Source organism: Zosterops lateralis (genome assembly GCF_965231275.1).
Source record: "Zosterops lateralis genome assembly, chromosome: 30".
NCBI lineage: Eukaryota > Metazoa > Chordata > Aves > Passeriformes > Zosteropidae > Zosterops > Zosterops lateralis.
This window is the reverse complement of record NC_139790.1, coordinates 5,121,883-5,149,372: the sequence shown is the minus strand read 5'-3', so window position 1 is coordinate 5,149,372 and position 27,490 is coordinate 5,121,883. Positions and strand designations below refer to the sequence as shown.

Genomic DNA, 27,490 nt, shown 5'->3' with positions numbered 1-27,490 from the left:
GAGTAAGCCCCAGAAAAAGACCTCAGAAAAACTCCCCTCTGGTAAGGGAAAGGGAACCATGAAAATCCCTCGAAACAGTCCCTTGGGGTGGATGTTGGAACATTGGGGAGATTGCCCTCAGAGAAAAGGGAAGTCCAAGGAAAAAATGATATACTATTGCATGGATGTGTGGGGTGGTGAAGAATTGAGGAACCACCTTACGTGGCCAGTGATGGGATCATTTGAAAGTTGGACATGTAGTGAGTTGAATCGCTATCTGGAAAACAAGAGCCCCTCAGACCCTGAGGAGAGGGAATACGCCCGGCTTTGGCTAAACACCCGAGCGGGTTTGTTCCCGATGAAACAGAAAGGGCGGCCCGGAACCGGGACCAAGCCCTGGGAACCCCTGGACCACCTCCCACCTCCCTACAATGGGTTGAATTCCCCACCCTCTCCGGAGCAAGTGGTGCCCACGGCTCCTTTGGACCCTCAAAACCAGCTTTTGGGGGCACAGGCATCCCAAGTAGGGAACCAGGTCTCCCATCCATTGTCCCCACTGGCAGTTCCCTTGCTGCCACCCCCTCTCTTACCTCTTCCGTCTGGCCTGGGTCCGTTGGCGGCGCCCCCGTCGATAGATGCCATGACCACGGGAGCCCCCTCTGAGATCCCGTCTGCACAAGCTTGGGAGCACTCTCGTTCACTCTTTCCACCGCAACCAGGGTTGGTCTGAGTGAAGGAGAGAATCCCCTCTGCCGCACAGGCGGCAGTTCCACCCCCGCAGTCTGGGAAAGGGAGACAGCCCACAGCTACCAGTTCTCCCCCTGCTAGCAGAACCCGCTTGAAAGCAAGGATGATGGGTGATGAATGGGGAGAGAGTGAGAATGAGTGGCACAGTTTACTTCCACTGAGGGAGGTACCAACGGCCCCCGGGGTCATCGGGTTTGTGAATGTACCTCTCAACACAGGGGATGTAAGAGCGTTCAAAAAGGAAATGGGGTGATTGTTGGATGATCCTTTTGGTGTGGCAGATAGGTTGGATGAGTTCTTAGGGAGCAGCATCTATACCTATGAGGATCTGATGGCAATCCTGAGGTCTCTGTTCAACAATGAGGAAAGAGAGATGATAAAACAGGCGGGTATCAGAGACTGGGACAGGAGAAACCCACAAGGGACACCCGGGGATCAAAAGTGGCCCAGCTCTAGCCCGAGTTGGAACACTCAGACAGAGGACGGAAGAAGGAGCATGATAGACCTGAGAAATATCATAATCCAGGGCATTCGGGAAGCCGTCCCAAGGGGTCAGAATATCAGTAAAGCCTTCAATGAATGTCAAGGGAAAGAGGAGTCCCCCACCAAATGGATTGAGCGATTGAGGCGAAGTCTGCAGATATATTCTGGGACAGACCCTAATTCCCCTGTGGGGGAAGTGCTGCTCAAAACACAGTTTGTAGCGAAATCTTGGGAGGACATTTGGAGAAAGTTGGAAAAGATAGATGGCTGGCAGGATAAGAGCTTGCAAGAATTGCTGACGGAAGCCCAGAAAGTGTACATGAGGAGGGAGGACAAAAAACAGAAAGTTCAGGCTAAGGTCTTGGTAGCAGCTGTGAAGGAGGTCCAGAGACAGGAGCAGGCTTCAGGTAAGTATAAAACCTTACCCCGAAAGCCTCAAGGCCCCCGCAAGGCGACCCCAGACACGAGAAGGGAACTGCCTGAGTGCTACTATTGCAAGAAGGCAGGACACCTTCGGAGGGATTGCAAGAAAAGGATGAAAGATGAAAAGATTTTTCAGGAGGATTAGGGGTGTCAGGGGCTCTTCACCTTGGGGACCAGGACATCTAACGAGCCCCTGGTAAAACTGAAAGTAGGTCCCCAGCATCAAGAGACCGTTTTTCTGGTGGATACCGGGGCAGAAAGGAGCACCTTGCAGCATTTACCAAAGGGGTGCACGGCCAGTGAGGAGAGAGTTATGGCGGTGGGTGCAAAAGGGGATCCTTTTAGAGTGCCAGTGATAGAAAACGTGGAAATTGAATCAGAAAACAAAGTCTGCTTGAGGAATTTGTTGTTGATGGAGGAAGCCGATTACAACTTGCTAGGGAGAGATATGATTATTGCTCTTGGAATTAGCATAGTTGTAAAAAGTTCCGGTCTAGTGGTGAAAATGTTTAAGCTCACCAAGAAGGACGAGGCAGGCATCTATCCGGAGGTATGGCACTCTAAAGGAGAGGTGGGGAAGCTAGAAATAGACCCCATTCACATCATAATTGAGAACCCCGAGGACCCTATATGGGTCAAACAGTATCCCATTCCCCTGGAAGGGAGAAAGGGATTGAAACGGGTAATCAATGACCTTTTGAAGGGAGGAACAATAGAGCCATGCATGTCCCCCCATAACACCCCTATACTGGCTGTGAAAAAGGCAGATGGAAGTTATCGGCTAGTTCAGGATTTGAGGGCAGTGAACGCTCGAACCAGGACTAGATTTCCGGTAGTGGCCAATCCATATACTTTATTAAATCGGCTCACGCCCGAGGATGTGTGGTATAGTGTGATTGACCTGAAGGATGCATTTTGCACTTGCCCCTTGGATGAGAAAGGCAGAGATTACTTTGCTTTTCAGTGGGAGGACCCCAATACCAACAGAAAACAGCAGTTGAGATGGACAGTGCTTCCCCAAGGATTTGTGGAATCCCCTAATCTGTTTGGGCAGGCTCTGGAGCACCTCTTGACTCAATTTACCCTGAAGGAAGGGACAAAACTGTTGCAGTATGTGGATGATCTGCTAATAGCTGGATCTTCTGAGGAAAGTGTGAGGGAATGTACTGTGGCTTTGCTGAATTTCATTGAAGCTAAGGGTCTGAAAGTTTCAAAATCCAAACTGCAGATTCACGGAGCCCGAAGTGAAATATTTGGGTCATTGGCTATCCCAAGGGAAAAAGAAATTATACCCTGAAAGCGTCGCGGGAATCATAGCATTACCCGCTCCAAAAACTAAAAGGCAAATACGCCAAGTGTTAGGGCTCCTGGGATACTGCAGGCAATGGATTGAAGGTTTCAGTGAAAAGGTGAAATTTCTTCATGAAAGGTTGAACACCGACAGAGTGAAATGGACTGAGCAGGATGAATTGGATTTTCAAAAATTGAAAGAGGTCCTCATGATGGCTCCAGTACTGACCCTTCCAGATGTGAATAAGGAGTTCCAATTGTTTGTAGATGTCAGTGAGCAAACTGCACAGGGAGTCCTGACTCAGGAATGGGCCGGCAAAAGAAAACCCATAGGATTTTTATCTAAAGTCCTAGATCCTGTGAGTCGGGGATGGCCTACGTGCTTGCAGGCCATAGTCGCAGTGGCGCTCCTGGTAGAGGAGGCGAGGAAAATCACCTTCGGGGCCTCTCTGATAGTTTACACCCCTCACGATGTGAGAAACATTCTACAACAAAAGGCAGAAAAGTGGTTGACCGACTCTAGGCTTCTGAAATATGAAGCCATTCTGATCAGCTCCCCGGGACTGGAGTTAAGAACCACTTCGGCACGGAACCCTGCACAGTTCATGTTTGGAGACCCCTCCAAGGAACTGTTGCATGACTGTGCTGAGATCATGGAACTCCAGACAAAAGTAAGATCCGATTTGGAGGACCAGGAATTGGAGGGGGGAGAAAAATGGTTTGTGGTTGGGTCGGCGAGAGTAGTGGAAGGGAAAAGAAAATCGGGGTACGCAGTGGTGGATGGCAGAATGGGAAAAGTGGTGGAATCGGGCCCCCTGAGACCCGAATGGTCGGCCCAGGCTTGTGAGCTTTATGCTCTCCTAAGGGCTCTCAAAAGGTTGAAGGGAAAAAGGGGGACTGTATTCACTGATTCTCGGTATGCGTTTGGGGTGGTTCACACTTTTGGAAAAATTTGGGAAGAGAGAGGTTTGATAAATACGAAGGGGAAAGGTTTGGTCCACGGGGAAATGATTCGGCAAATCTTGGAGGCAATCAGGGAACCCAAAGAGATTGCGGTGGTGCATGTGAAAGGGCATCAGACCAGACTGCAATTTCAAACCCGCGGTAATAACCTGGCTGATCAGGAAGCAGAAAGGGCAGTGTTGCTCACAGTGAGCGTCCCCGAGGTGATCGGGGAGGAGGACTCCGAAATCCAAATATGTCCCTCAGAAAAGGACATTGAAGGATTCAAAGAGATGGGAGGGGCATTGGAGATGGGAAAGTGGAAATTGCCAGATGGGAGGGAGTTGGTCCCGAAAGGTGCAGCCAGAGGGATCCTGAGATGTCTGCATGAACAGACTCACTGGGGAACACGGGCATTGGCTGACCAGTTTCTGAAGTTCTTCGGGTGCAAGGGAATCTTTGAATTGGCAAAACAGGAGGTACAGGGGTGTGTGATTTGCCAGAAGGTGAACCGGTCCAGATCCAGACAAACAGCTTGGGGAGGTCGTCCTCTCTCATATAGGCCGTTTGAAAGGATCCAGGTGGATTTCACTGATTTACCAAAGATCGGAAGATATAGGTATTTATTGGTGATAGTGGACAAATTGACGCATTGGGTAGAGGCATACCCAAGGGCAAAAGCCACGGCTCAAACAGTTTCCAAAGTATTGTTAGAAGAAATAGTCCCCAGGTATGGAATCGTGGATTGCATAGATTCAGACCAAGGGACTCATTTCACCTCAAAAATCATAAAACAATTAACCGAGGCTTTGGGAATCAGATGGCAATATCACACCCCCTGGCACCCTCAAAGTTCAGGACAAGTGGAGAGAATGAATCAAACTCTAAAATCACAATTGGCAAAACTCATGCTGGAAACAAAAATGTGCTGGGTGAAATGCCTTCCCCTTGCTCTGTTGAATGTGACAACCATGCCCCACTCCAATACGGGGCTGTCCCCCTTTGAAATGTTGTATGGGATATCATACAAACACGGAATGCCGGTGGGACATCCCCGAGTCAAGGATGTGCAATTGCAACCTTATCTCATCACTATAAACAAAAATTTACAGGAGCTTCGAAGGCGTGGACTCATTCCCCAAAGTGCCCCTCTTGGATTTGCAATCCATCGGATTCAGCCGGGAGACAAAGTGTTGATCAGAACTTGGAAAGAAATCCCTCTCGCCCCGCAGTGGGAAGGACCGTTCCTGGTGCTGCTAACCACTGACACTGCAGTTCGAACCGCTGAGAAGGGTTGGACTCATTCGTCAAGGGTGAAAAAGATCGAGGACCCAAAAGCCTCGGACTGGAAAGTCACCACTCCTCCAGGAGAACTCAAAATCAAGCTCAGGCGTCAACCTAAATGACCAGTCAGATAAGTTGCAATACCCCAGACTGTGAATGTTTTCCTTTCATTCATTTTGAGTGTGTATACTGTAAACAGGTTTGGGTCACCCATTGTTGGGGAGGGAATCGACCTAGGGGTTTGTGTACTAACTGTCTAATTGAGGAGCAGGAGAACACAAGCCGTCTCTTAATACTTGCCACTCGGGCCGGACTTTTGGAATTAGATTCTCCTGAGTGGTACCAAATTTACAGAAAGGGAATAAGGGGAAAATTGGACGCTAAAGCAGAGGCTTTGGCAGTTGAGTGCCGGAGGACCATCAAAGTACCTTGCCGAGGGGATACAATCAAATTATCCCGGTGGGCAACCTACAAGAGAAGGTTTGCCATCAGGACCACACGGGCCCCTGAAGCACACCCTTGCTGCCAAGAAGATGGTTTACCCCGCCGTATGTTCACATACGGGCGAAGGGCAAGGCAGAGGGGTATATCGGTGGGGAATCCTGATTGTCCTGAGTCTAGCTGTGTGCTGGACCAAGGGGGCCCTTCTAGGGGCGCTCCCGGGGGAGAATCCTCCCGCGAAGTGTGAATGGTGCTTAACAGCTCCAGAAACCGGGCAGATAATGGATTGTCCTCTGGAAAGGCAGTTGGGTGATTGTTGGGCTAATGGCACTCAATTTCACCTTTGTGAATTGGAAGGAAGGGTCCGGTGCCAACGCTCAGGGGCAAGTCCTAAGGGCGGGTTGTTCAGAGGCCCTGCTCACTCACTCATTAGACAGAGGCACGAACTCGAAATTCCTTACCCGGTGCAAACATGTAACCAATGTAACAAAACTGTATGGGTGGGAGGAAAAAGGCAATCTACTTTCCTTGCCTATTTCAAAGTGAATCCCCTGTGCTATGACAAAACGAAACTGAAAATATGTAACATGGGTGGAAAATTGTATTGGGAAGGGAAGAATCTCAAACACGAGGAAATAGGTTCCTTTGACACTGAACCCATCGTTTTTGACTTATTGCCTCCGGGTGATAATCGTGTGGGTTTACAGTTTGATCAGACCTTTTGTTTTTCAAGGGACGAGGAAGGGATGGACCCTGAGAGTAAGATGAAGCAGGTAACGTTGGAACTAAGGAGACAGGAAGCTGAGGCCAGAAAGAGGAGGACTGAGCAAGAAAGATTGAAATTGCTCAGTGAACAATATGAGCAATTGGAGAAACAATATGGTGACGGGGGATTTCCGGCTCCTAACCAAAACCTCTTCGTAGAACTAATGCAGGAAATAGCCACTGAATTGGGACTGACAAATTGCTGGATCTGTGGGGGATTAAAGTCAGCCGAAAGGTGGCCCTGGAAAGGAGAAGGATTAGCCCCGGAACAACTCCTGAAATGGGAGAGTTCAAAAATATCAAAAAACATAAAAAGACCAGAGGGATGGATTTTGGAAAAAAGGATAGTCGGCACTATCTGCATTAGCCAGGAAGGAAAGGAGTTTACCGATCTGGTGGGTTATACTCCTTGCATAAACACCTTAACGGTGAATGATAAAACAAGGGTCTGGCAACCCGAACCACCCTCCGGATATTGGAGTAAAATTCGAGAAAAGGATTGTGAATGGCTTGAGACCATGGGACTTTGTTGGCATAAAAGTCCCGGGGCTAATCCGTTTCAGGCATTAGTGGGTCTGAAAGAGTACTGGGACGAGCCAGGCAGAACCAGTGTAGGCTGGAAGGCTCCAGATGGGATATATTGGATTTGCAGAAAGAAAGCTTACAGTGAACTTCCCCGGAAATGGAAGGAGTCCTGTACCCTAGGCATGATAAGACCCTTTTTCTTCACCTTGCCCAGGGCCAAGAGCAATTTGCTAGGAGCACCTCTCTTTGAAACGTTGAACTGACAAAGAAGGGAGATAAGGCGAGAGCTACCCGTAGCTGGAGGCAACCAGAAATGGGGGGAGGAGGAGTGGCCCGCGGAAAGAATCATTAAGTATTATGGGCCAGCCACCTGGGCAAATGATGGTAGTTGGGGATATCAGACGCCCATTTACCTCTTGAATAGGTTGATTCGGCTGCAAGCAGTGGTAGAGGTGGTTTCAAACCACACCTCAGATGCCTTGGAACTCCTGGCAAAACAGCATTTGCAGATGAGGGCTTTTGTGTACCAAAATCGGCTTGCCCTAGACTACCTGTTGGCAGAGAAAGGAGGGGTCTGCGGCAGATTCAATGAATCGGAATGCTGCATTGAGATTGACGACTATGGGGAAATGATCAAAGGGCTAGCCCAGGAAATTAAAAAGGTAGCTCATGTGCCGGTCCAGAAATGGAATTCAATCCTTCAGGCTTTATGGTGGGATCAGCTATTCGGACAGGGGGAATGGTGGAAGAAGGTAGTGTTTTTCATAACATGCTCCATTGCGGGCATCATTTTCCTCCCGTGTTTGATCCCTTGTTTCATCTGACTGATTCATTCAGTCGTCCAAGGGATGCAGATAGCCTCCCTTCCCATAGATCCAGAGGCAGCCCAAGGGAAAACTGTGTCCAAATTAATGAAGCTTGAGGAAGAAAAGGGTAAAGGGAGGGCGGCAGCAACCCTGAGGAGATTCAAAGAGGGACAGAAACTCCAACAAGGTGATGAATCCTCTCAGGAGGACTGGTAATTGGAATTGAGGTCGAAACAAATAAAAGAGACGAATTTTTAATTTGATGAATTATTAGGCAGGGGACTGTGATAAATTTGGGGTAAAAATTCGTGTATGAAATAATAATCCGATGTATAATAAGAACTATGTTAATAAAATGTAAAATCCAGTAGGAAGCAAACCGTTCCCCTCCTCAGCCTGCCGGCTTCAGTTGCGAAACAGGACAAGAATCATCAGACTAGACAAAGACTCTAGCCAGCCTTGATAAGAATCACTTCCTTGACAATACAAGGAGAAATTCCTTCTTGACAACGATGCAGATTTCATCAACACCCTGGCACGACATGCAAACTGAAATCAACATAAGACTGACCTGTGAAATTGACATAAGAACGAACCTTCCCAGAATGGAACAACGGGACTTGACAAGATCCGGGAAGGCCATCGAAAAGAAATTTGGACTATTAGCCCACCCTGGACACCTGGACTGCCTAAGGGCAGAAAAATCCTATAAAACAGTGGACTGAAAGCTGCACAGGTGTGGATTTGGGCGTCTTGTACCCTGGTGTGCAGACCCCTATCCACCCGGCGCAGCACTGATATTTTCCTATTTTGTGGCTTTCTCATTTTGCTGGTGTTCAATATTGTGTTATTAATAAATTGTCTTTTATCAATCCGATATTTGCCATTGCATTTATAACAAAATCAATACATTCTTACAAAGATATGCATACACATAGAGAATAAAATGTTACACACTGTTCTCACTTAAAATTAAGTCTCCCTGTGGTACACAATGGGTTTCCCCATCTTTCTGCATTACCCACCAAGTGTGACCAGGTCCTTGAGCAAAGACAATCCCACAGATGGATCTGCCTTTTCCTGAGGCGGGATTTATCCAAACAGTCTTCCCTTAGATGCCTTTCATATGTACTACAGGGACTTTATCTCCATCCACTGTGTGCAAGGGTTCAGACTGGGCAGGACCATCTCGATTGATAGATGCTCGAGTGTTGACCATCCAGGTAGCTTTGGCTAAGTTCATTTCCCAATTCTTGAAGGTCCCCCCACCAAGTGCCTTCAGGGCAGTCTTTAGTAGTCCATTGCACCGTTCAACTTTTCCAGCAGCTGGTGCGTGATAAGGAATGTGATATATCCATTCAATACCATGTTCTCTGGCCCAGGTGTTTATAAGGCTGTTTTTGAAATGAGTCCCATTGTCCGACTCAATTCTCTCGGAGGTGCCGTATCTCCACAGGACTTGTTTTTCCAGGCCCAGGATGGTGTTCCGGGCAGTGGCATGAGGCACAGGGTAGGTTTCCAGCCATCCAGTGGTGGCTTCCACCATGGTCAGCACGTAGCGCTTTCTTTGGCGGGTTTGGGGAAGGGTGATGTAGTCAATTTGCCAGGCTTCCCCATACCTGTACTTCAGCCATCGTCCACCATACCACAGAGGCTTCACTCGCTAGGCCTGTTTGATTGCAGCACAGGTCTTACAGTTGTGGATGACCTGGGAGATGCTGTCCATAGTAAGGTCCACCCCTCGGTCACGGGCCCATCGGTATGTCGCATCTCTTCCTTGATGACCAGAGGCATCATGGGCCCAGCGAGCTAGGAACAGTTCTCCCTTGTGCTGCCAGTCTACATCCACCTGTGATACTTTCACCTTGGCAGCTTTGTCCACCTGCTTGTTGTTGCGATGCTCCTCATTAGCCCGGCTCTTGGGTACGTGTGCGTCCACGTGTCGAACCTTCACGGTCAGTCTCTCTATTCGGGCAGCGATGTCATGCCAAATGTCAGCGGCCCAGACGGGTTTTCCTCTGTGCTGCCAGTTGGCCTTTTTCCAGCGATTCAGCCATCCCCACAGAGCATTAGCTACCATCCATGAGTCAGTGTAGAGATAGAGCCTTGGCCATTCCTCTCGTTCAGCAATATCCAAAGCCAGCTGGACAGCTTTAAGCTCTGCAACCTGACTCGACCCACCTTGTCCCTCGGTAGCCTGTGCAACTCATTGTGTAGGGCTCCAAACTGCAGCCTTCCATTTCCGGTTAGCGCCTACAATTCGACAGGAGCCATCAGTGAAGAGAGCGTATCGTCTTTCAGTCTTCGGTAGCTCATTATATGGTGGGGCTTCCTTGGCACGTGTTACTTGCTTTTCTTCTTCTTCAGATGATAATCCAAAATTCTCACCTTCTGGCCAGTTTGTTATAACTTCCAGAATCCCAGGGCGATTTGGGTTTCCAATACGGGCGCGCTGTGTGATGAGAGCAATCCATTTGCTCCATGTGGTGTCAGTGGCATGATCCGTGGAGGGAACCTTTCCCTTAAACATCCGCCCCAGCACTGGTAATCGGGGTGCCAGAAGCAGCTGTGTTTCAGTACCAATCACTTCTGAGGCAGCTTGAACTCCTTCACAGGCGGCCAAGATCTCCTTCTCTGTGGGAGTGTAGTTGGCTTCGGAGCCTCTGTAACTTCGTCTCCAGAATCCTAATGGTTGGCCTCGAGTCTCCCCAGGCACCTTCTGCCACAGGCTCCAGGACAGACCGTTGTTCCCGGCTGCAGAGTAAAGCACATTCTTCACATCTGGTCCTGTCCTGACTGGGCCAAGGGCTACTGCGTGAGCAATCTCTTGTTTGATCTGAACAAAGGCTTGTTGCTGTTCAGGGCCCCAGTGGAAATCGTTCTTCTTGCGGGTAACCAGACAGAGAGGGCTCACAATCTGACTGTACGCAGGAATGTGCATCCTCCAGAAGCCTATGGCACCTAGGAAAGCTTGTATTTCCTTCTTGTTGGTAGGTGGGGACATGGCAGTGATCTTGTTTATTGTCTCTGTGGGGATTTGGCAATGTCCATCTTGCCACTTGACTCCCAGGAACTGGATTTCTTGAGCCAGTCCCTTAACCTTACTTCATTTAATGGCAAAACCAGCTTTCAACAGAATTTGGATAATCTTCTCTCCTTTCTTGAAGACCTCCCCTGGGGTGTTCCCCCATACGATGATGTCGTCGATGTACTGCAGATGTTCCGGAGCCTCACCCTTCTCCAGTGCAGCCTGGATCAGCCCATGGCAGACGGTGGGGCTGTGTTTCCACCCCTGGGGAAGTCGGTTCCAGGTGTACTGCACGCCCCTCCAGGTGAAAGCAAACTGGGGCCTGCACTGTGCTGCCAAAGGAATGGAGAAGAAGGCATTGGCGATGTCAATGGTCACATACCACTTTGCTGCCTTGGACTCCAGCTTGTACTGAAGCTCTAACATGTCTGGCACAGCAGCACTCAGTGGTGGTGTGACTTCATTCAGAGCACGGTAATCCACTGTCAGTCTCCATTCTCCACTGGACTTACGCACAGGCCATATTGGGCTGTTGAGAGGTGAATGAGTCTTACTGACCACCCCTTGGCTCTCCAGTTTACAAATCATCTCATGTATGGGAATCACAGAGTCTCTGTCAGTGCGGTATTGGCGGCGGTGTACTGTTGATGTGGCAGTTGGTACCTGTTGTTCTTCGACTCTCAGCAGTCCCACAGCAGAGGGGTCATCTGAGAGACCAGGCAAAGTATTCAACTGTCTGATGTTTTCTTTCTCAACTGCAGCTATCCCGAAAGCCCAGCGATATCCCTTCGGGTCTTTGAAATATCCATTCCTGAGATAGTCTATGCCGAGAATGCATGGGGCCTCTGGACCAGTTGCGATGGGGTGTTTTTGCCACTCGTTCCCAGTTAAACTCACTTCAGCCTCTAATACAGTCAGTTCCTGGGACCCTCCTGTCACCCCAGAAATAGAGATGGATTCTGTTCCTACATACCTTGATGGCATCATGGTACATTGGGCCCCAGTGTCAACCAACGCCGTATATTTTTGTGGGTCAGATGTGCCAGGCCATCGGATCCACACAGTCCAGTAGATCTGATTGTCCCTTTCCTCTTCCTGGCTAGAGGCAGGGCCCCCCTATTCCTGGTCATGGCATACATTGTTCTCCTCCTGTATGTATGTTTCTGAGGTCCCTTCCAGAGGATCAGTCATATCATCATTCCTGTACCGTCTGGAGTTCTGAGAGACTGGGGCAACCTTGATTCTAGATGGGCTTCTTGTGGTAGGTGTTCCTCTTTTCAGTTCATGTACCCGGGCTGCTAAGGCGGAAGTGGGTTTTCCATCCCACTTCTTCATGTCTTCTCCATGCTCTCGAAGAAAAGACCAGAGGTTACCTTGTGGTGTGTATCCTCTCTCCCTGGCTGGGGGACACCTGCTCCTAATGGCAGAGACTCGTCGGCTCTGGTGAGATATGGTAAATTTCTTCCTTAAGTTCTTTTAATTTCTGATGGCCTTCTTCAATCAAGCTCCGGACTTGCTCAGCCAGTCTTGTTTCCACAGATGAGACATGGGTGCGAACTGGGGCAGTGACAGTGTCCTCATAAATTCTTAATTTATTAGCCAAGACATCCACCTTGTCCTCACCTTCCCTCCATTGCAGTGTTGCCAGGTAACGTGAATGCATCTCTGGTCCAAGCCGTGCAATTCTCAACCACATCCGTGATGTGCACTGGACATCATCTGGGCTTTTAGGAAATCTCTCGTTTTCTGAAAAAATTATCTCCAGCACAGCCAATTCCCTCAGGCGTTGGATACCTTGTTCTATTGTGCTCCATTTGCCTTGGTGCACTTGGAGGTCTTCTTTACAAAGGTATCTGTCTTTCACACTTGTTAGCAGTTGCTGCCAGAGGCTGAGAGGTTCTTGGGTTTTCCCAATCCCCTGGTTAATGACCACATCCCGGGACAGCGATCCCAGTTGCCTGGCCTCAATTCCATCCAGAATGGTGTCATTGGCTGCAGCGTTCCAGATGTGGAGCAGCCAGGTCAGGATGGACTTGTTGGTCTGGCGGGTGAATTCCCTTCGCAGGTCATGCAGCTCACCCAGGGACAGAGAGCGAGTAATAATCTCTATCTCTGTCTCCTCTGCTGGCTGTGAAGGTCCTGCTGCATCCTCGTCAGTCACTACACGGACTGATTTGCTCCTTGACTTCTTTTTCTGAGTGGTGGCAACTGCTACTGGTTCAGGTTGTTCCAGTTCAGTAACGGTTTGTGTGGAGATGCTGACAGCACCTTTGGTTCCTTTCTCCTCTGTGACAGTCTGCGTAGATGTGGACACTGTTGTCTCACTTTTGGCTTCTTTCTCCTCTCCAATGGTCTGTGTAGATGAGGACACTGTTGCCTTGCCTTTGGTTCCCTTCTCCTCTGTGTCGGTCTGTGTAGACGTGGACACTGTTGATTCACTTTTGGCTTCTTTCTCCTCTGCAATAGTCTGTGTAGATGAGGACACTGTTGCCTTGCCTTTGGTTCCCTTCTCCTCTGCGATGGTCTGTGTAGATGCTGATGCGGTTGTTTTGCTTCTCTTTCCCTCTTCCTCTTCCTTAAGAACACACTGTATCACACCAGGTAGTGTTTTGATCCTAAGCATGGTACGGGCTGTGCAAAGAAGACAAAGCAGGACTAACAACTAGATCATACTGTCCTTGGTATCAAGAGGGTACTCAATATTTTCAAAAACTGCTGTGTTATGCCTGAAAAGCTGGAAAAAATCATTCTTTACTCCTCCCCACAGGGGCTGAGTGAGATTGTTGAGGCCCCAGATGTAGCATCCTAGACCAGAAAACGAATCCAAAACTGGGTATATATTCTGAATGCTGTTCATTGCCTCGGAGTTTATCAAGCAATGGACATAATAGACCAATAAGGCAATTTTAGTACCATACCCTGGTCTACACAGGAGCATTAAGACCGGCAGATAGTGCCCCATGTGTGGAAAAATATAGAGAGATAGGTATAAGACACATGTAAGCATGTTGAGCATCATAGCAAACAGGTGTCTTCTCAAATACAAAACTGTAGTTCTGACTTTTCTCAGTGCCTCTGGCCCACGCTGGGCACCAAAAATGTTGTGGTTTGAAAGCAAAACGAATGAGAGGCTCCAAGTCAGGGATATAATTTCATAAGAAGAAAGGTAAAAAGGTACATATAAAATAAAATAAATGTAATAACACAAAGGATCACTGACAGAGTCAGAATACAACCTGAGCAGGATGGTGGAAGCAGTCCAGGTGAGGTGCTCTTCCTGAAGCAGTGATCCTGTAGAAAGGTCTGGGAGCTCTGCTCCTCTGGGAATCCAGTGGGTAAGTGCTGCTTGCACTGTCCCACATACCAGCTTATATCCAGGTGAGAATGCTTGGCTCCCCGCCCTGGGTAGAGCATCTCACAATGGGATGAGGAGGGTGAAGTGGGTCCTTGATGGCCCATTAAACAGAGATAACTCCTGGAGGGAGTTACCTGTGAGTCATGGGCCAGGCGGTAATGGGCCATTAGCAGAAGACACCCCTACACTAGAGCACTGCCCCACTTGGTTTCAACAGTTCATGAAGATGGTGATAGAATAAATACTTCGTGTACATCCCACACTACAACCCAGGACACCATGGCACCCTCAAATGCCTTCTGGTACAACAAAAGGGGGGAGTTGGAGACACTCTTGCTGAAAGGCTATGCAAAGCCCTATGTTTTTAATTTCTTAAACTGTTCAATGAGAAACTTGAAACCCACCATGACTAGGCATTTTGCATCATCCACACCTCTTTCCTGCAAGGCAAAACCACCAGTACTAATCCGTGACCCAGAATCTGCTAAAATCCTGGGCCCTTACCCTTTGAATCACTTGGGAGATGGGGCTTTGCTTGTATCTCCTCAGAAAGAGGACCTCGCTGGATTCCTGCAAAGAATGTGAAGCCTTTCTGAGAACCTCTGCTGGCAGCTGACACCACTGACTCCACAGGAGAGGAGGGAGAGGAGGAACCCCACCCAGACTGCAGCTGATGATTTTTTGTCCTATCTAGGAAACTGTGAACTTTGAGTTTTATGTCAGTATAAAGGGTGTGAAAACTAGAGATATTACAGAGTCCTTTTGGTGCAATTCAGGTATACAGCCATTGAAATTTTAATTATAGCAGAGCACAAGAAAAGGATAGTCCTCACCTCCCTACTCTCAGGAAGCAAGTATTGAGGAAATCCGAAAATAGCCATATTTGCAAACTGGAATGCAGACAAAACAATTAAGTGAGTGCCTTATATTTGACTGATCTTTTAAAAGGGGGATACGCTGAAAGGAATCTTTTTCTCTCTACAACATAAATCAAAACAAACAAGCAAAACACCATGGGATTTAATCAAATGCTATGCCTTTTAGCATTGCTTGCCCATGGTAGCACAGCATGGCCTGTTGATAACCCAAAACGAATGTTTGAGTAACCCTGGCTAATGCAACCAAACAAGAAACCTTATGCCTAGCTACTGCATCCCCAGAAAATCCACTTTCAACCTGTTTAGTTGGGTTGCCATTAGATGGCTGGCCAATACCAGAAGCTACTAAAAGCATTGTACAGAGCTCAAATCCTGTTAACACATGGGATCAGTGGACTCCTTACCTTCCTATAACACCCTTGGAGCCACAAGAATTAGAACTCCTGGGTTCTGTAAAAATGGATTTTTGTGTCAATTTTGATTACACAGGAAAAGTCTGTCTAAAGCTTGGGATGTTTCTGCCTATCATCCCATGTATAGGAACCAGACCTCTTGGTGTAACTACACTTCTAGCAGCCCTTCTAAGTCCATTAACGCCCCCCTGTGGCTGCCGCCGGGAATGTTCCTGGTATGTGGAGATTGAGCCTGGGCAGCAATCCCTTCACACATAAAGGGAGATCCCTGTAGTTTGGGATGGCTGACTGTGCTGACACCTAATGCATTCGTGATTTTACAGCACAAGTATCCCCACAGAATAAGGCGCAGCTTGCATGCATTTGATGAATACTGTGATGATGAATTGTCTTTGTGGTCTGTGACCCAGATGAACTTGGCCTCTTTGCTTTTGCCAGGACTGGCTGCAAAGAAGGCCTTAAGTCAATTAAATAAGGCAGCCTGCTGGCTGGCAAAACAGACAAATGCCACCAGCTCTGCTTTATCAATTTTATTAGCAGATGTTGACAGTGTAAGGCAAGCCAGTTTGCAAAACCGGGCTGCTATTGACTTCCTCCTCCTTGCTCAAGGCCATGGATGTGAGGATTTCAATGGCATGTGTTGTGTGAACCTTTCTGACCATTCAGAATCTATCCATAAAAGCGTTCAGCTGCTGAAGGATAGTGTGTTTAAACTAAAGGTAGAATCTGGATCTTGGCTAGATAACTTGTTTAGTGGCTGCGGTTTGACACCTTGGCTAAAAGATTTTCTTAGAATAGGAATGCATGTTATGATTTTAATAATAATTATGTTAGTTATGATGCCTTGCTTGCTTCAGTGTGTGCAGAGATTGATAGGCTGTTAAAGGGGTGGTTTTGGTTAATACAGAAGGGGGAGATGTGGGAATACACAAGACTGAGACAGACTTAATTAGCATAACTAGTCTGGTGACTAGGATACCATGGCAAGGACAAACAGAACTTTGAGCTTATGAGAAGATGGGATTAAACCTGACTAAGGGAAAAGATTCAATTAACCCCCTACGATTAAGATGTTGTAAAATGCATGAGTTGCTTGTAAGATCTTTTAACCTAATTATTGTAGTAGAAATTATTAACCTTACTGAAATGGTATATAACTTCTTGGAAAACCTGAGTAAAATCAAATTCTGATCATGAATCAGTTTTCCCATCTCTCCATCAATCACTGATACCCAACAGATACTGGTCCACTGAGAAAAGAGAAACTGGGTGTGTCTACCAGGAAAGATATGGATTACATGAGTGTGCCAGAAAGGGAATAAACCCATTCTGGGGAATGAAAGAAATATCCAAGTACTGGGAGTTCCCAACGACTATCAGTAATGTTCCTTGGGAAGCCCCTGAAAACCTGTTTTGGATATGCAGGAATATTGCCTACACTAAATTCCCAGGAGATTGGACCAGCAGTTGCACTATTGGGATAATTAAACCATCATTTCTCCGACTCCCAAAAGAGTCTGGATCAAACCTAGGGGTCCCAATATATGATGATTTGGATAAATCTGGCCAAAAAAACAGAAGCCTGGTTGGAATTGGAGGAACACAAACATGGAAAAACGAAGAATGGACCCCCAAGAGATAATTCACACTTGTGGGCCAGTGACTTGGGCTCAAGATGGGTCCTGGGGATACTGGACCCCAATTTATATGTTAAATTGGATTGTAAGATTACAGGCAGTACTCGAGATGGTGTGGAACCGAACTGCCCTAGTTTTAGAGCACATAAGTGACCAACTACCCCAAACTAGGACTGTGGTATATCAGATCAGACTAGCAGTAGATTATTTTATTAGTTGATGAAGGAGATATATGTGGGAAGTTCAACTTATCCAAGTGCTGCCTAGAAAGACAACTGAAGTGAGGTCATTAAAAACATCTCAAAAGACGTCTGGAAGTCAGCCCATGTTGGAACACAGAAATGGACCCCTACGTTTGGTACCAGTGGGTGGGACAATTTCTGGTCATTAAATGGAAGTTGGTGGAAAAAAATAGCCTTTTTTTGCCAAGTGTACAATTGCTAGTTTAATGCTCCTACCCTGTATGCTCCCCTGTATAATCCGAATTGTAACATCTGCTGTATAAGTGAGTAACAAAGAAGTAAAAAAGATCATGATAATGAGGGATCAAGAACATCAGGATGCTGAACAGATTTACAACCAATATCAAAAATTAAAGAAATTGTACTTTCAAGAAAAAGTAATTGTTAATAGAGGTGAGCTTGAGCTTGATCAAAGAATTAGAGGGGGGCACTGTAGAGAATAAATTGTTAGAAAGTTGATACAAAGTTATAAATTAATGAGAATGGTGGGTTGTTTGGGTGAGTAATTGTGTAAATTCCCTTACCATCGGGTATGGCCCCCACTGCTCCTCCAAGACAGTGAATCACTCGAGACCATGAGGAGGAGGATGACATCACTGAGTATTCAAATGTCACATTCCCACGGGACTTAGGGGAGATGGAATTCGTCCAGTGGAGACCCCTAAAAATGAGCCACAACCCCTGTGCAGGTAAAGAGCTGAAGGAATACTTCTAACCAGAAGTGACATTGGATGACATCAAGGCTCTAGTCAGGACTCCTCGCCTGCGTCACCCTTGCCAAAGTGAGCCAGGAGTGATACGGGGGCCCTGAACCTGAAACCAGCAGGCGTCTTCTTGGGGACTCCTGTGAGGAAGGCAGGCCCAGATCTGCCAGACGACAGAGCTGACATCCTCCTCCTCCACATATCGGGAGCAGTGGTGGTGTGCGCACATGCCACGGGCCCCCTTCCCACACTGTTCCCAATAAAGCTGAAATCACTAAGGAGCTGGTCTAGCATTCATAACACTGGACAATGGTGTCACCTGAGCCTCATCTCAAGGTCCCTTAGCTCAAGTCATGGCCCAAAATTCCCCTTCAGGAGGCACATTGATGCAGCGGGGGGGGGGGGGGGGGGGGGGGGGGGGGGGGGGGTTGGGTGGTCCCAGCTTTCTGCATTTGTGCCCCAATGGGCAAAAGGTCCTTCCTGGCAATGGCCCAGCACTTGGGAAGGGGCTGGAATTGGGGCTGGCGTGGGGCTTAGAGTTGGAACTGGGGCTGAGTGTGAGGTCAGGGCTAAAGGTGGGATTGGGTTTAGGGCTGCAGGTTTAGGAAGCGGCTGGAATTGGGACTGGATTTGAGCTCAGAGTTAACCCTAACCAGCCCCATTTCTGGTGTGCTCTGTCAGTGTCTGTTGCTCTTGCCCTGGAGGGATGTTCTGTCGGTGTCCATCCCCCTCTGCCCAGGCAGGATGCTCGCCGCAGTGTCCATCTGCCTCACCCTGGGAGTCTCTCTGTCATCATTGCCCCTGGGGAATTCTCCAATTCTCTGCTGGTATCCGCCGTTGTCATTACCCTGGCAGATGCTCCGACAATGGATGTCCACCTGTGGCGGTGCCCAGCCCCATTGTGGGGTGTCCTGGCCCATTCTGGGGGTCCCAGCCCCACTTGCGGGGTGCCCGGGCTCATTCCTTAGAGTGTTCCATGGGGAGTGGGGCTCGGGGCCAGGGGCGGTGTCAGGTGTGCAGGAGGGGTGAAGGAGGGGCTGTTGTCCAACCAGGATTCGGGGTGAGTTTGGGTGGGATTGGGGCCGAGGGGTGCCCAGAGGTGGGACTGGGGTCAGTGCTTGGTGTGGGGTGCAGCTTAGGGCTGGGTTGGAGGAGGCAGTGGGACTGGGGCTGGTACTGGGGTGAGGGCTGATGAGGCTGATGGGGTCAGAGCAGGAATTGGGGCTGGGTTAGGGAGCTGGAGCTGAACCTGGGATTGGAATGTGGGCTGGGCTGGAGGCTGGAGTTAGGGCTGGATTTGGGATCAGGGCTAGGGATCTGCCCCACGAGTGGTGTCCGTGTCCCTCCCCTGCCCACAGAGCCGGGGGGACGATGCTTTGTTGGACGTGACTTTGTTAATGGGGGAACATGATGGGTAGTTCCCTCAGCATTCCCTCATAATGAGCTGTTGATGGGCAGCTCCCTCAGCATTCCTGTCGGAATCACGGTTCTGGAGCCGAGCAATCCCCTCCTGGCTGGAGAATCCACTGAGAAGAGGGAGAACAGCTCGGGAAGGGGCTTCAGAGCCAGGAAAGCAGGAACTGGGGGAGTTCCTCAGGGTTTCATCCCCCTCTTGCCTGGGGGGCGCTCCGTGCCCGGCTGCTCCTTGCCGGAGGGATACAGGAGCTGGCGCGGGTCAGCCACCTTCACCATGAGAGAGCCCTACAGAGGGACAGAGAGGGCTCAGGGATGGGAACTCAGGGAGTTCTCAGGTCCAGGGACGGGAACGGGGCACTCGTGGGGTCGTGCTGACCGGGAGGAAGGAATGGAGGAGCCCCAGGAGCAGCAGGAAGGCCGCCAGCCCCAGGCTGATCCAGAGGAATAAGCGCCAGCGGATCCCGTGGCGCACGAGGCTCAGCGGGGACTGCAGCCACAGGAACGAGGACTTCGGGCGCCTGCAGGGGACACCGAGCTCAGCCACTGCCATGGCCCCTCCCCAGCAGCCCCTCCTCGCCCCTCCTGGGACTCACTTGGGCTCAGGCAGCGTCGGGTGCTTGTTGGGCTCCTCCCGACCCTTCCCCACGGGCCGCTCCTCAGCTTCCTGCGCTGTCAGCAGCTCCAGGGTGAGCTCCAGCTTCCCCTGCAGGGCCCAGGGGATGGTTTGGGTGCAGGGCCTGTCCTTGCTGTCCCCCAGCCCCATCATCCCCATGTCCCCAACCTACAGAAAGCCGCTGGCCGCTGTCCTCCTGCACAATGCAGGGCCACCAGCCCCGCGCCCTCCTCCTGCGGAACAGGTTCAGAGGGGAGCGCGCCAGCACCGGGGCCCGGCACCAGGGCCAGGAGAACCACGGCAGGTCCTGTGGCGTGGCCCAGCACAGGCGGGCGCTGGGGGCTGGCCGACGCAGCTGGATCAGCTCCAGCTCCAGGACCCCTGTGGGGAAGAGGCCGGGGGCAGAGCTCTGTCACCACTGGGTGCTCCCTGTCATCACTGGGTGCTCCCTGTCACCAGTGGGTGCTCCCTATCACCAGTGGGAGCTTCTTATCATCAGAGGATGCTCCCTGTCACCAGTGGGTGATTCCCACCACTTTTGGGTGCTCTTCATCACCAGTGGGAGCTCCCTATCACTGGTGACTGTTCCTTATCACCAGTGGGTGCTTCCCACCACTCATGGGGTCTCCCTGACCACACTGGCTGCTCCCTGTCCCCACTGGCTGTCCCCTACCCCAGTGGCCACTCCCTGTCTCTGCACTGTCCCCTGTCCCCTGTGGCTGCCCCCAGACCCCACTGGCTGCTCTCTGTCCCCACTGGCTGTCCCCTGCCCCAGTGGCCACTCCCTGTCCCCAATGGCTGTCCCCTGTCCCTGTGCTGTCCCCCTCTACCAGGGATTCGGTCTCTCTCTCACCCAGCAGATCGTCTGCCTTGAACTTGTCATTGTCCCACACTTGGAGGATGAGTTTGGGTGGAACCTTCAGCAGCGTCTCGTCCAAACTCCACACGTGCTCCTGCCAAGGGACAAGGGAGGGTCGCAGTGTCCCCTGAGCATGTCCCCGTGCTGTCCCCACCCTGGGTGTCTCCTGACCTTGCGGCGGATGGCGCAGAGCTTCTCGGCCGACAGGAACTCGAAGGGGAACACAAAGCGCCAGTTGAAGGCGCCGTTCCCATCCAGGGAGCGATAGTGGATGTCAGTCTGCTGCCGCTGCTCTGGGAGCCCGTCCAGCCACCTGCGGGGACACTGCTGTCACTCTGTGCCACTCCAGACACGTGTGGGGGCACTGCTGTCACCTCCATGCCACCCAAGACACGTGTGGGGACACTTCTGTCACCTGTTTCTCCCCTCAAGGGACACTGCTGTCACCCCTGTGCCACCTCAGACATGTGCGGGGACACTGCTGTGACCACTGTGCCACCCCACAGGGGACACTGCTGTCACCCTTGTGTCACCCCAGCCACCCACACCAGCCCAGAAGTGACACTGATGGCACTGATGTATGGGGACACCCTGGGGTGACAGGGACCCTGGGAAGGGGTGCTGGGGACTTTGAGGTGACAGACAACCTGGGCATGGGGACCCTGGGGTGACAAAAAACCTGGGGGTGTGTGGTCTTAATCCTCAGCCTTCTGATGATAGTTTACATACTTTCCCTTGCAGTCTCTCAAAACAATAGAGATTGTTTTCATTCCTCTCTGTGATGGACTTCTGAATTGACCATTGAGGTCAGAGAGGTGTTCTTTTCACCCAGCAATCCTCAACCAGGTTCCCAATCCTACTTAAACCCTAAACCATAATAAACTGTCTCTTCTTTTTTCCTCACTTCAACCGAATGGGTGAGTGTGGTCTTTTCATGTCCATAACTGCAACATGTGGTGACTACTCGTGAGAATTGCAGGTGTGGAGTCAGACCAGTCAGGTAATGGGTTGTGTGTGCATAGTCTTTGCAGGAATGATGTCCAATTTCCCCGACTTTGATGCCTTGGCCTTGCAGGTCTGGCAAGGTTTGCTGGACTAGGCAAAGGCCCCCGTTTCCAACGCTGATTTTCGGCGTTTATATTATTATGGAAAGGTGAAAGGCTTCTTTACTTATGACGGGGCGCTGGCCTCGATAGAGGCCTGGAGCCACTTTGGTGATCATCTGATTCGGACTTGGGCCGTGACTCGCAAGGCAGGCATCGCGGAGCTGGCATTGCTTTGGATATAGTGTGATAATGCTAGGAGGGGATGAGAGAGCCTGGAGCCCCCTAGGAGTGCCTGCGGCTTTCTTGGAGAGTTCTCCGACTTGGAGGCTGAGACTGAGAGGGAGCTGCCCCTCTCGGAAGTTGGAGCGGGTTCAGGATCCGAACGGGGGGGGGGGGATTTTTTATCTTCCTCCCAGGATGCCGCGCTTGAGGATGCTCCTGCCCCTGGCAGTGAGCTTGGCCCTGCCAGGGCGGGGGGGGCAGATGGGCCCCCCAGCCAGCTGGTCTCAGTGGATGAGCTGCTGGACAAGGGCCCATGGGCCTTTAGGGAGCCAGTCGCGGCTGCTGCACTGGCCCCATCCACTCCACCTGTCCCAGCACCCGGAAGGCGAGGGAGCAGGGGTGGCTCCCCATCCCTCTGTGCCTTTCCAGCACTGGGGGCAGGTGAGGAGTCACGGGCTCCACATGCACCTTTGGTAGAGCCGGATGCGGTGATGACGCAGTGCCCGCACTGTGGCATAGCCACGAAATACCCCCTTGGGCCGGTGGCGGAACTGGGAGTGGCCCCGCGTAGCGCTGCACTGGCTGACGCATCTGCACAGACGGTGGCGGCCCCAGAGCAGGGAGTTTTGATTGACTTGATGTCAGATCCGGTCCCTGTAGGCGAGCAGCGTGTCCCACCCTGCGCAGAGTGGGCAGTGCCCCCTGTCGGCTTCCGCGCCACTGGCAGGACTATGCTGGGGGCAATACCAGCCCCTCCTCTCTCCATGCCAGGTTCGTCCGGTGCAGCGAGAGACACTGCTTGTGCCGCGAGGGCCGGGTGGGGTCCCAGCGGCCCTGCGCCGCACCCCGCCCCCCCGCAGGTGCCACCCCGTCCGCACTGCCTGTGCTGGCCCCCCCGCTGCCGGTCGAGACTCAGATGGCGAGGCGGAGCAGTGCCGTGGCTTCCCAGCTGCGCCTGTCCCAGCACCTCATTCCCCCCCTGCACTGGGTGGGGGGGAGCCCGGGTTGACTCCCCGCTATCCGGCATTGGGACTACGCACCCCAACGGAGCCTACGGGAGGTCTGGCCCCGCCGCTGTCACTGTCCATGGATGCTGGGGCTGCAGCCGGTGCTGGCCCCATGCTGTTCACTCTTGGTGCAGGCGGGGATACGGCCACCGGGAGACCAGTGTCTCCCTGGGGTAAAACATCTCGTGATGGATCCGCTTTGGCGGGTTTGTGGACACTGCCCCCATGCCAGGTGATGGTGCGTCCGAGAGACCGTGCAAGGTTTTGGGGAGACATGAAAACCAAAGTCGAGGAGATGGCTGACTGTGATTTGGCACAGCGCCCCCCTGAGGGAAGAGGTGAACTTCCTAGCCCTGTTGGAGTAGCAGGGTCTGCGAGGTCGGATGGGGTTGGAGTGCCTTCCAGCCAGGCATCTGCTCCTGCTCCCATGGAGTTTTCCGAGCAGGACTGGGCAGATGCAGACACCTTCCCAGGAGGTTACAGGCATTCCCTGTGTTTCGAGGTCCACTTGGTAACACCCATCAGGCTTTGTTGTAGCAAGCCCTGATGGATCTCCGTGGCACAGCCAGTAAACATGGGTTGGGGTCTGCTGAAGTCATGCAGGTGCTGCAAGTCTTTAACTCTGACATGCTGCCACCTTGCGATATCTGCAATTTGGCTTGTGCTCTTTTCCCGCCCGTTGAATACGACATTTTTGAGTCCAAATGGGCCCAGTTGGCACAAAGAGTTGTGCTGCAGAACGCTGCGCTGGGCCAGCAAGATCCCAGGCGTTTGATTGGGGTGGACGAGCTGCTGGGTAGAGGCAGCTTTGCTGATCCTAAGAAGCAGGTTGTCTTTGACCCCCTAGTGCTTGAGCAGTGCATGAGAACAGACATGGCGGCAATGGTTCAGACCATAGAAACGGCTGCCCCACAGGCCTTCTTTGTGACTATTGTCCAGGGGGCTGAGGAAACCTTCCTACAATTTGCAGGGAGGCTGACTGCTTCTGTGGAGAGACAGGTAGAAGATCCAATTGCTAGGGTGCTTCTGCTCAAACAAGTTGCTAGAAGCAACAGTAACGCAGAATGTAGGAAAATCATTGAAGTCTTGCCAGATGATCCCTCTATACCACAGATGGTAGAGGCCTGTGCAAAGGTAGACATCACAGGTCATAGAATGGCAGCTGCGACTGCTGCCCCCCAGCCAGCCTGGAATTGGCTGCAGGGTGGGCAGTTCCAGGCTGCTGGCCCCCAGCTGGCCTGAAATTGGCCACAGGGCAGGCAGCGGAAGCAGGGGACTGCTTCAGGCCAACAAGAAATGGGAAGAAAGCACAGGGGATGACAATCCCCTTGTTTTTGTGTGGTGGGTGTGGACAGCCGAATCATACTGCGGATGTCTGTAAGGTGACGACGCATGTTAATGGTCAGCCCTGGTCGAACTCGGGAAATGGGAAGTCTCTCCCCAAGCTCCAGAGCCGATGGAGGTTTGCTTGGCCGGCTTACTGCCAGTACCAGCGGCTCAGCAGGGCTTGATGTCTGCACAGCAGTAACAGTTGTCTTAGACTCTTGTGGGGTGCACAGGGCCCCTTGGATGCCTTTGGTCTCCTGGGGGATGGCATGAGTGCTTTCCTTATGGAGAGATCTAGCGCCATCTCTCAGGGTATCATTGTGCATGGGGGACTCATTGATGCGGATTTTATGGGACAAATTCATGCTATGGTGTCCACACCCATCATCCCTGTCACAATCCCCAAAGGAACCAGGATTGCTCAACTTGTACTTTTTAAGTCTTCTGTTCGCGGGGCAGAAAACCGGTTGTGGGGAGATGGTGGCTTTGGATCTACAGAGCCGCCACAGGTTTACTGGACTGCTGTCCTGACAAAAGGCCAGCCTGAAAAGATCTGCACCTTGTCCATCCCTGGTGCGACGCCATCTGAGATTAGCCTTCTCAGGCTCCTCAACACTGCCTCGGGTATCACGATCATTTCCCTTGCTGCCTGGCCCCCAGAGTGGCCTTTGGATCGAGTGCAGACGTCTGTCACAGGGCTGGCAGGAACAGCGCAATGTTACATGAGCCGGAGGCCCGTGAAGATCACGAACCCAGAGGGACAGACGGCCACGGTTTGGCTTCATGTCACAATTGAAGTTCCTATCAATCTCTGGAGGAGGGACACTCTGGTCGCGTAGGGGGTGTGTCTCGGGACGGATTTTTGATGGGGGCCACTGTGATGAAGGGCGCAAGGTGTCCTATGCCTTCTATGCGGTGGCTGGTGGACAAACCCATCTAGGAGAACCAGTGGCCCCTCCCCCAAGACAAGATGGTCGCCCTTCGTGACTTGGTGCAGGAGCAGCTGGACCAGGGTACATCTGGAGCCTTCTACAAGCCCCTGGAACACTCCTGTTTTCTGCATCAAAAAGCAGTCTGGGAAATGGAGGCTGTTACAAGACCTCCAAAAAGTCAGTGCTGTGGTGGAAGGCATGGGGACGTTGCAGGTCGGTATGCCATCACCCACCATGCTTCCCGCTGATTGTCTGGTCTTCATCATGGATCTGAAGAATTGTTTTTTTACAATTCCTTTGCATCCCGATGACAGGCTGAAATTTGCTTTCTTGGTGCCCACGATCAACAATGCTGAGCCCGCACAGAGGTATCAATGGAGGGTGCTTCCCCAGGCTGTCGCAACTCACCAGCCATTTGCCAATGGTATGTGGCCAGAGCCTTGTCTGGAGTTCACCAGCAGTTTCCCGATGCTCATGTTTACCATTACATGGATGATATACTGGTGGCTGCGTCCACCCAGGATGAGTTGCTGAGGATACAGCCTCAGTTGCTCACTGCCTTGCATTCTCACGGATTGCAGGTGGCTCCAGAGAAGGCTCAGCAGCAGCCTCCCTGGAAATATTTGGGGGTCAAGATCTTGGAACCAACAGTTCAGCACCAAGAGGTGCAGTTTGTGCATTCGGTGAAAACACTGAATGATGCCCAGAAACTGGTGGGTGTCATCACCTGGCTGCATCCATATTTAGGACTCACCACGGCACAATTGTCTCCCTTGTTTCATTTGTTAAAGGGAGACTCTGATTTAAAATCACCTCGTGCATTGACCCCTGTGGCATGTCGGGTGCTGGAGGAGGTTCAGCGAGCTGTTTCTGCTCGTCAAGTTTATCGCATTGATCCTTCCGTTGATGTCACTGTGTTCATCATCATTGCAGATTTACATCCTACAGGTATCATTGGTCAATGGTATGATGAATGGTCCAACTCCTTGCACATCTTGGAATGGGTCTTCCTGCCCCATCAGCTGCATAAGATGGCAACTGCATTGTTTGAGCTCATTGCTTGATTGATAATTAAATGCAGGCAACAGTGCCTGCAATTGATGGGTGCAGATCCCGCAAAGATCATACTCCCGGTACTACGGGAGGACTTTGATTGGAGCTTTGCAAACAGTATTTCCTTGCAGAGTGCTCTGGAAAATTTTTCAGGGCAGATCACTTACCATCTGCCAAACCATAAGCTATTGCAAGTGGCAAAATTCATGGAAATTTCTTTGTGGCCCAGGAATAGCCAGGAACCAGTGCAAGGACCCACCGTCTTTACTGACGGCTCGGGAAGGACAGGAAAGGCCATTGTTACTTGGAAGGATGGATCTGAGTGGCAGGTTCTGGAAGGTCATGAGGATGGGTCAGCCCAATTGGTTGAATTGAGGGCTGCTGTCATGGCATTTCAAAAGTTTTCCCAGGAACCTTTCAATTTGGTCAGATTCTGCTTATGTGGCCAACATAGCACAGTGGTTGGGTCATTCAGTTTTGAAGGAAGTTGACAATGCTGCTTTGTTTCATTTTCTGAAGACCCTGTGGTGTGCTATTCAGGCCCAGGTTCATCCATTTTATGTTCTGCACATCAGAAGTCATATCAGCTTGCCAGGATTCATAGCGGAAAGTAATGCAAGGACTGACAAGTTGGCTAACCCAGCATGGGTAGCACCTCAGCCTGACCCACTCATGCAGGCCAAGGCATCGCATGGGTTTTTTCATCAGAACGCACATACCTTGCAGAAGCAGTTTCAGCTGACGCCAACAGAGGTCCGTGACATTGTCGAATCATGCGACAACTGTCACGCGCTGGCTGCACCTTTGCCGGCAGGGGTGAACCCCAGAGGCCTTAGGGCCTTGGAGGTTTGGTAGACAGATGTTACTCAAGTTGCCGAGTTTGGCTGGTTCAAGTATGTGCATGTCACTGTTGACGCCTTCTCCTCTGCAATGTGGGCTTCTGCTCACACAGGAGAAAAGATCCGTGAGTCATTGCCCAGTGGAGGCAGGCTTTTGCTGTCCTAGGCATACCTTCTGCTGTGAAGACTGACAGTAGTCTTGCTTACACCACACAGAAGGTGCGGCAGTTTTTGC

The 27,490-nt window shown here is 50.9% G+C and overlaps 1 protein-coding gene across 1 annotated transcript in view; it reads right to left on the bottom strand.

Annotated features, from left to right (window-relative positions):
• The window catches only part of FER1L5 (fer-1 like family member 5), a gene marked incomplete at both ends in the record, with an annotated part of 51,406 nt that overhangs the window by 3,259 nt on the left and 20,657 nt on the right, over nt 1-27,490 (bottom strand). The window contains 8 exons of the mRNA XM_083880425.1: nt 570-761; nt 19,559-19,643; nt 19,735-19,876; nt 19,952-20,061; nt 20,144-20,352; nt 20,825-20,924; nt 21,002-21,143; nt 22,567-22,689. Coding sequence (XP_083736551.1) covers nt 570-761; nt 19,559-19,643; nt 19,735-19,876; nt 19,952-20,061; nt 20,144-20,352; nt 20,825-20,924; nt 21,002-21,143; nt 22,567-22,689 — 1,103 coding nt within the window. The remainder of the gene's footprint in view (nt 1-569; nt 762-19,558; nt 19,644-19,734; nt 19,877-19,951; nt 20,062-20,143; nt 20,353-20,824; nt 20,925-21,001; nt 21,144-22,566; nt 22,690-27,490) is intronic.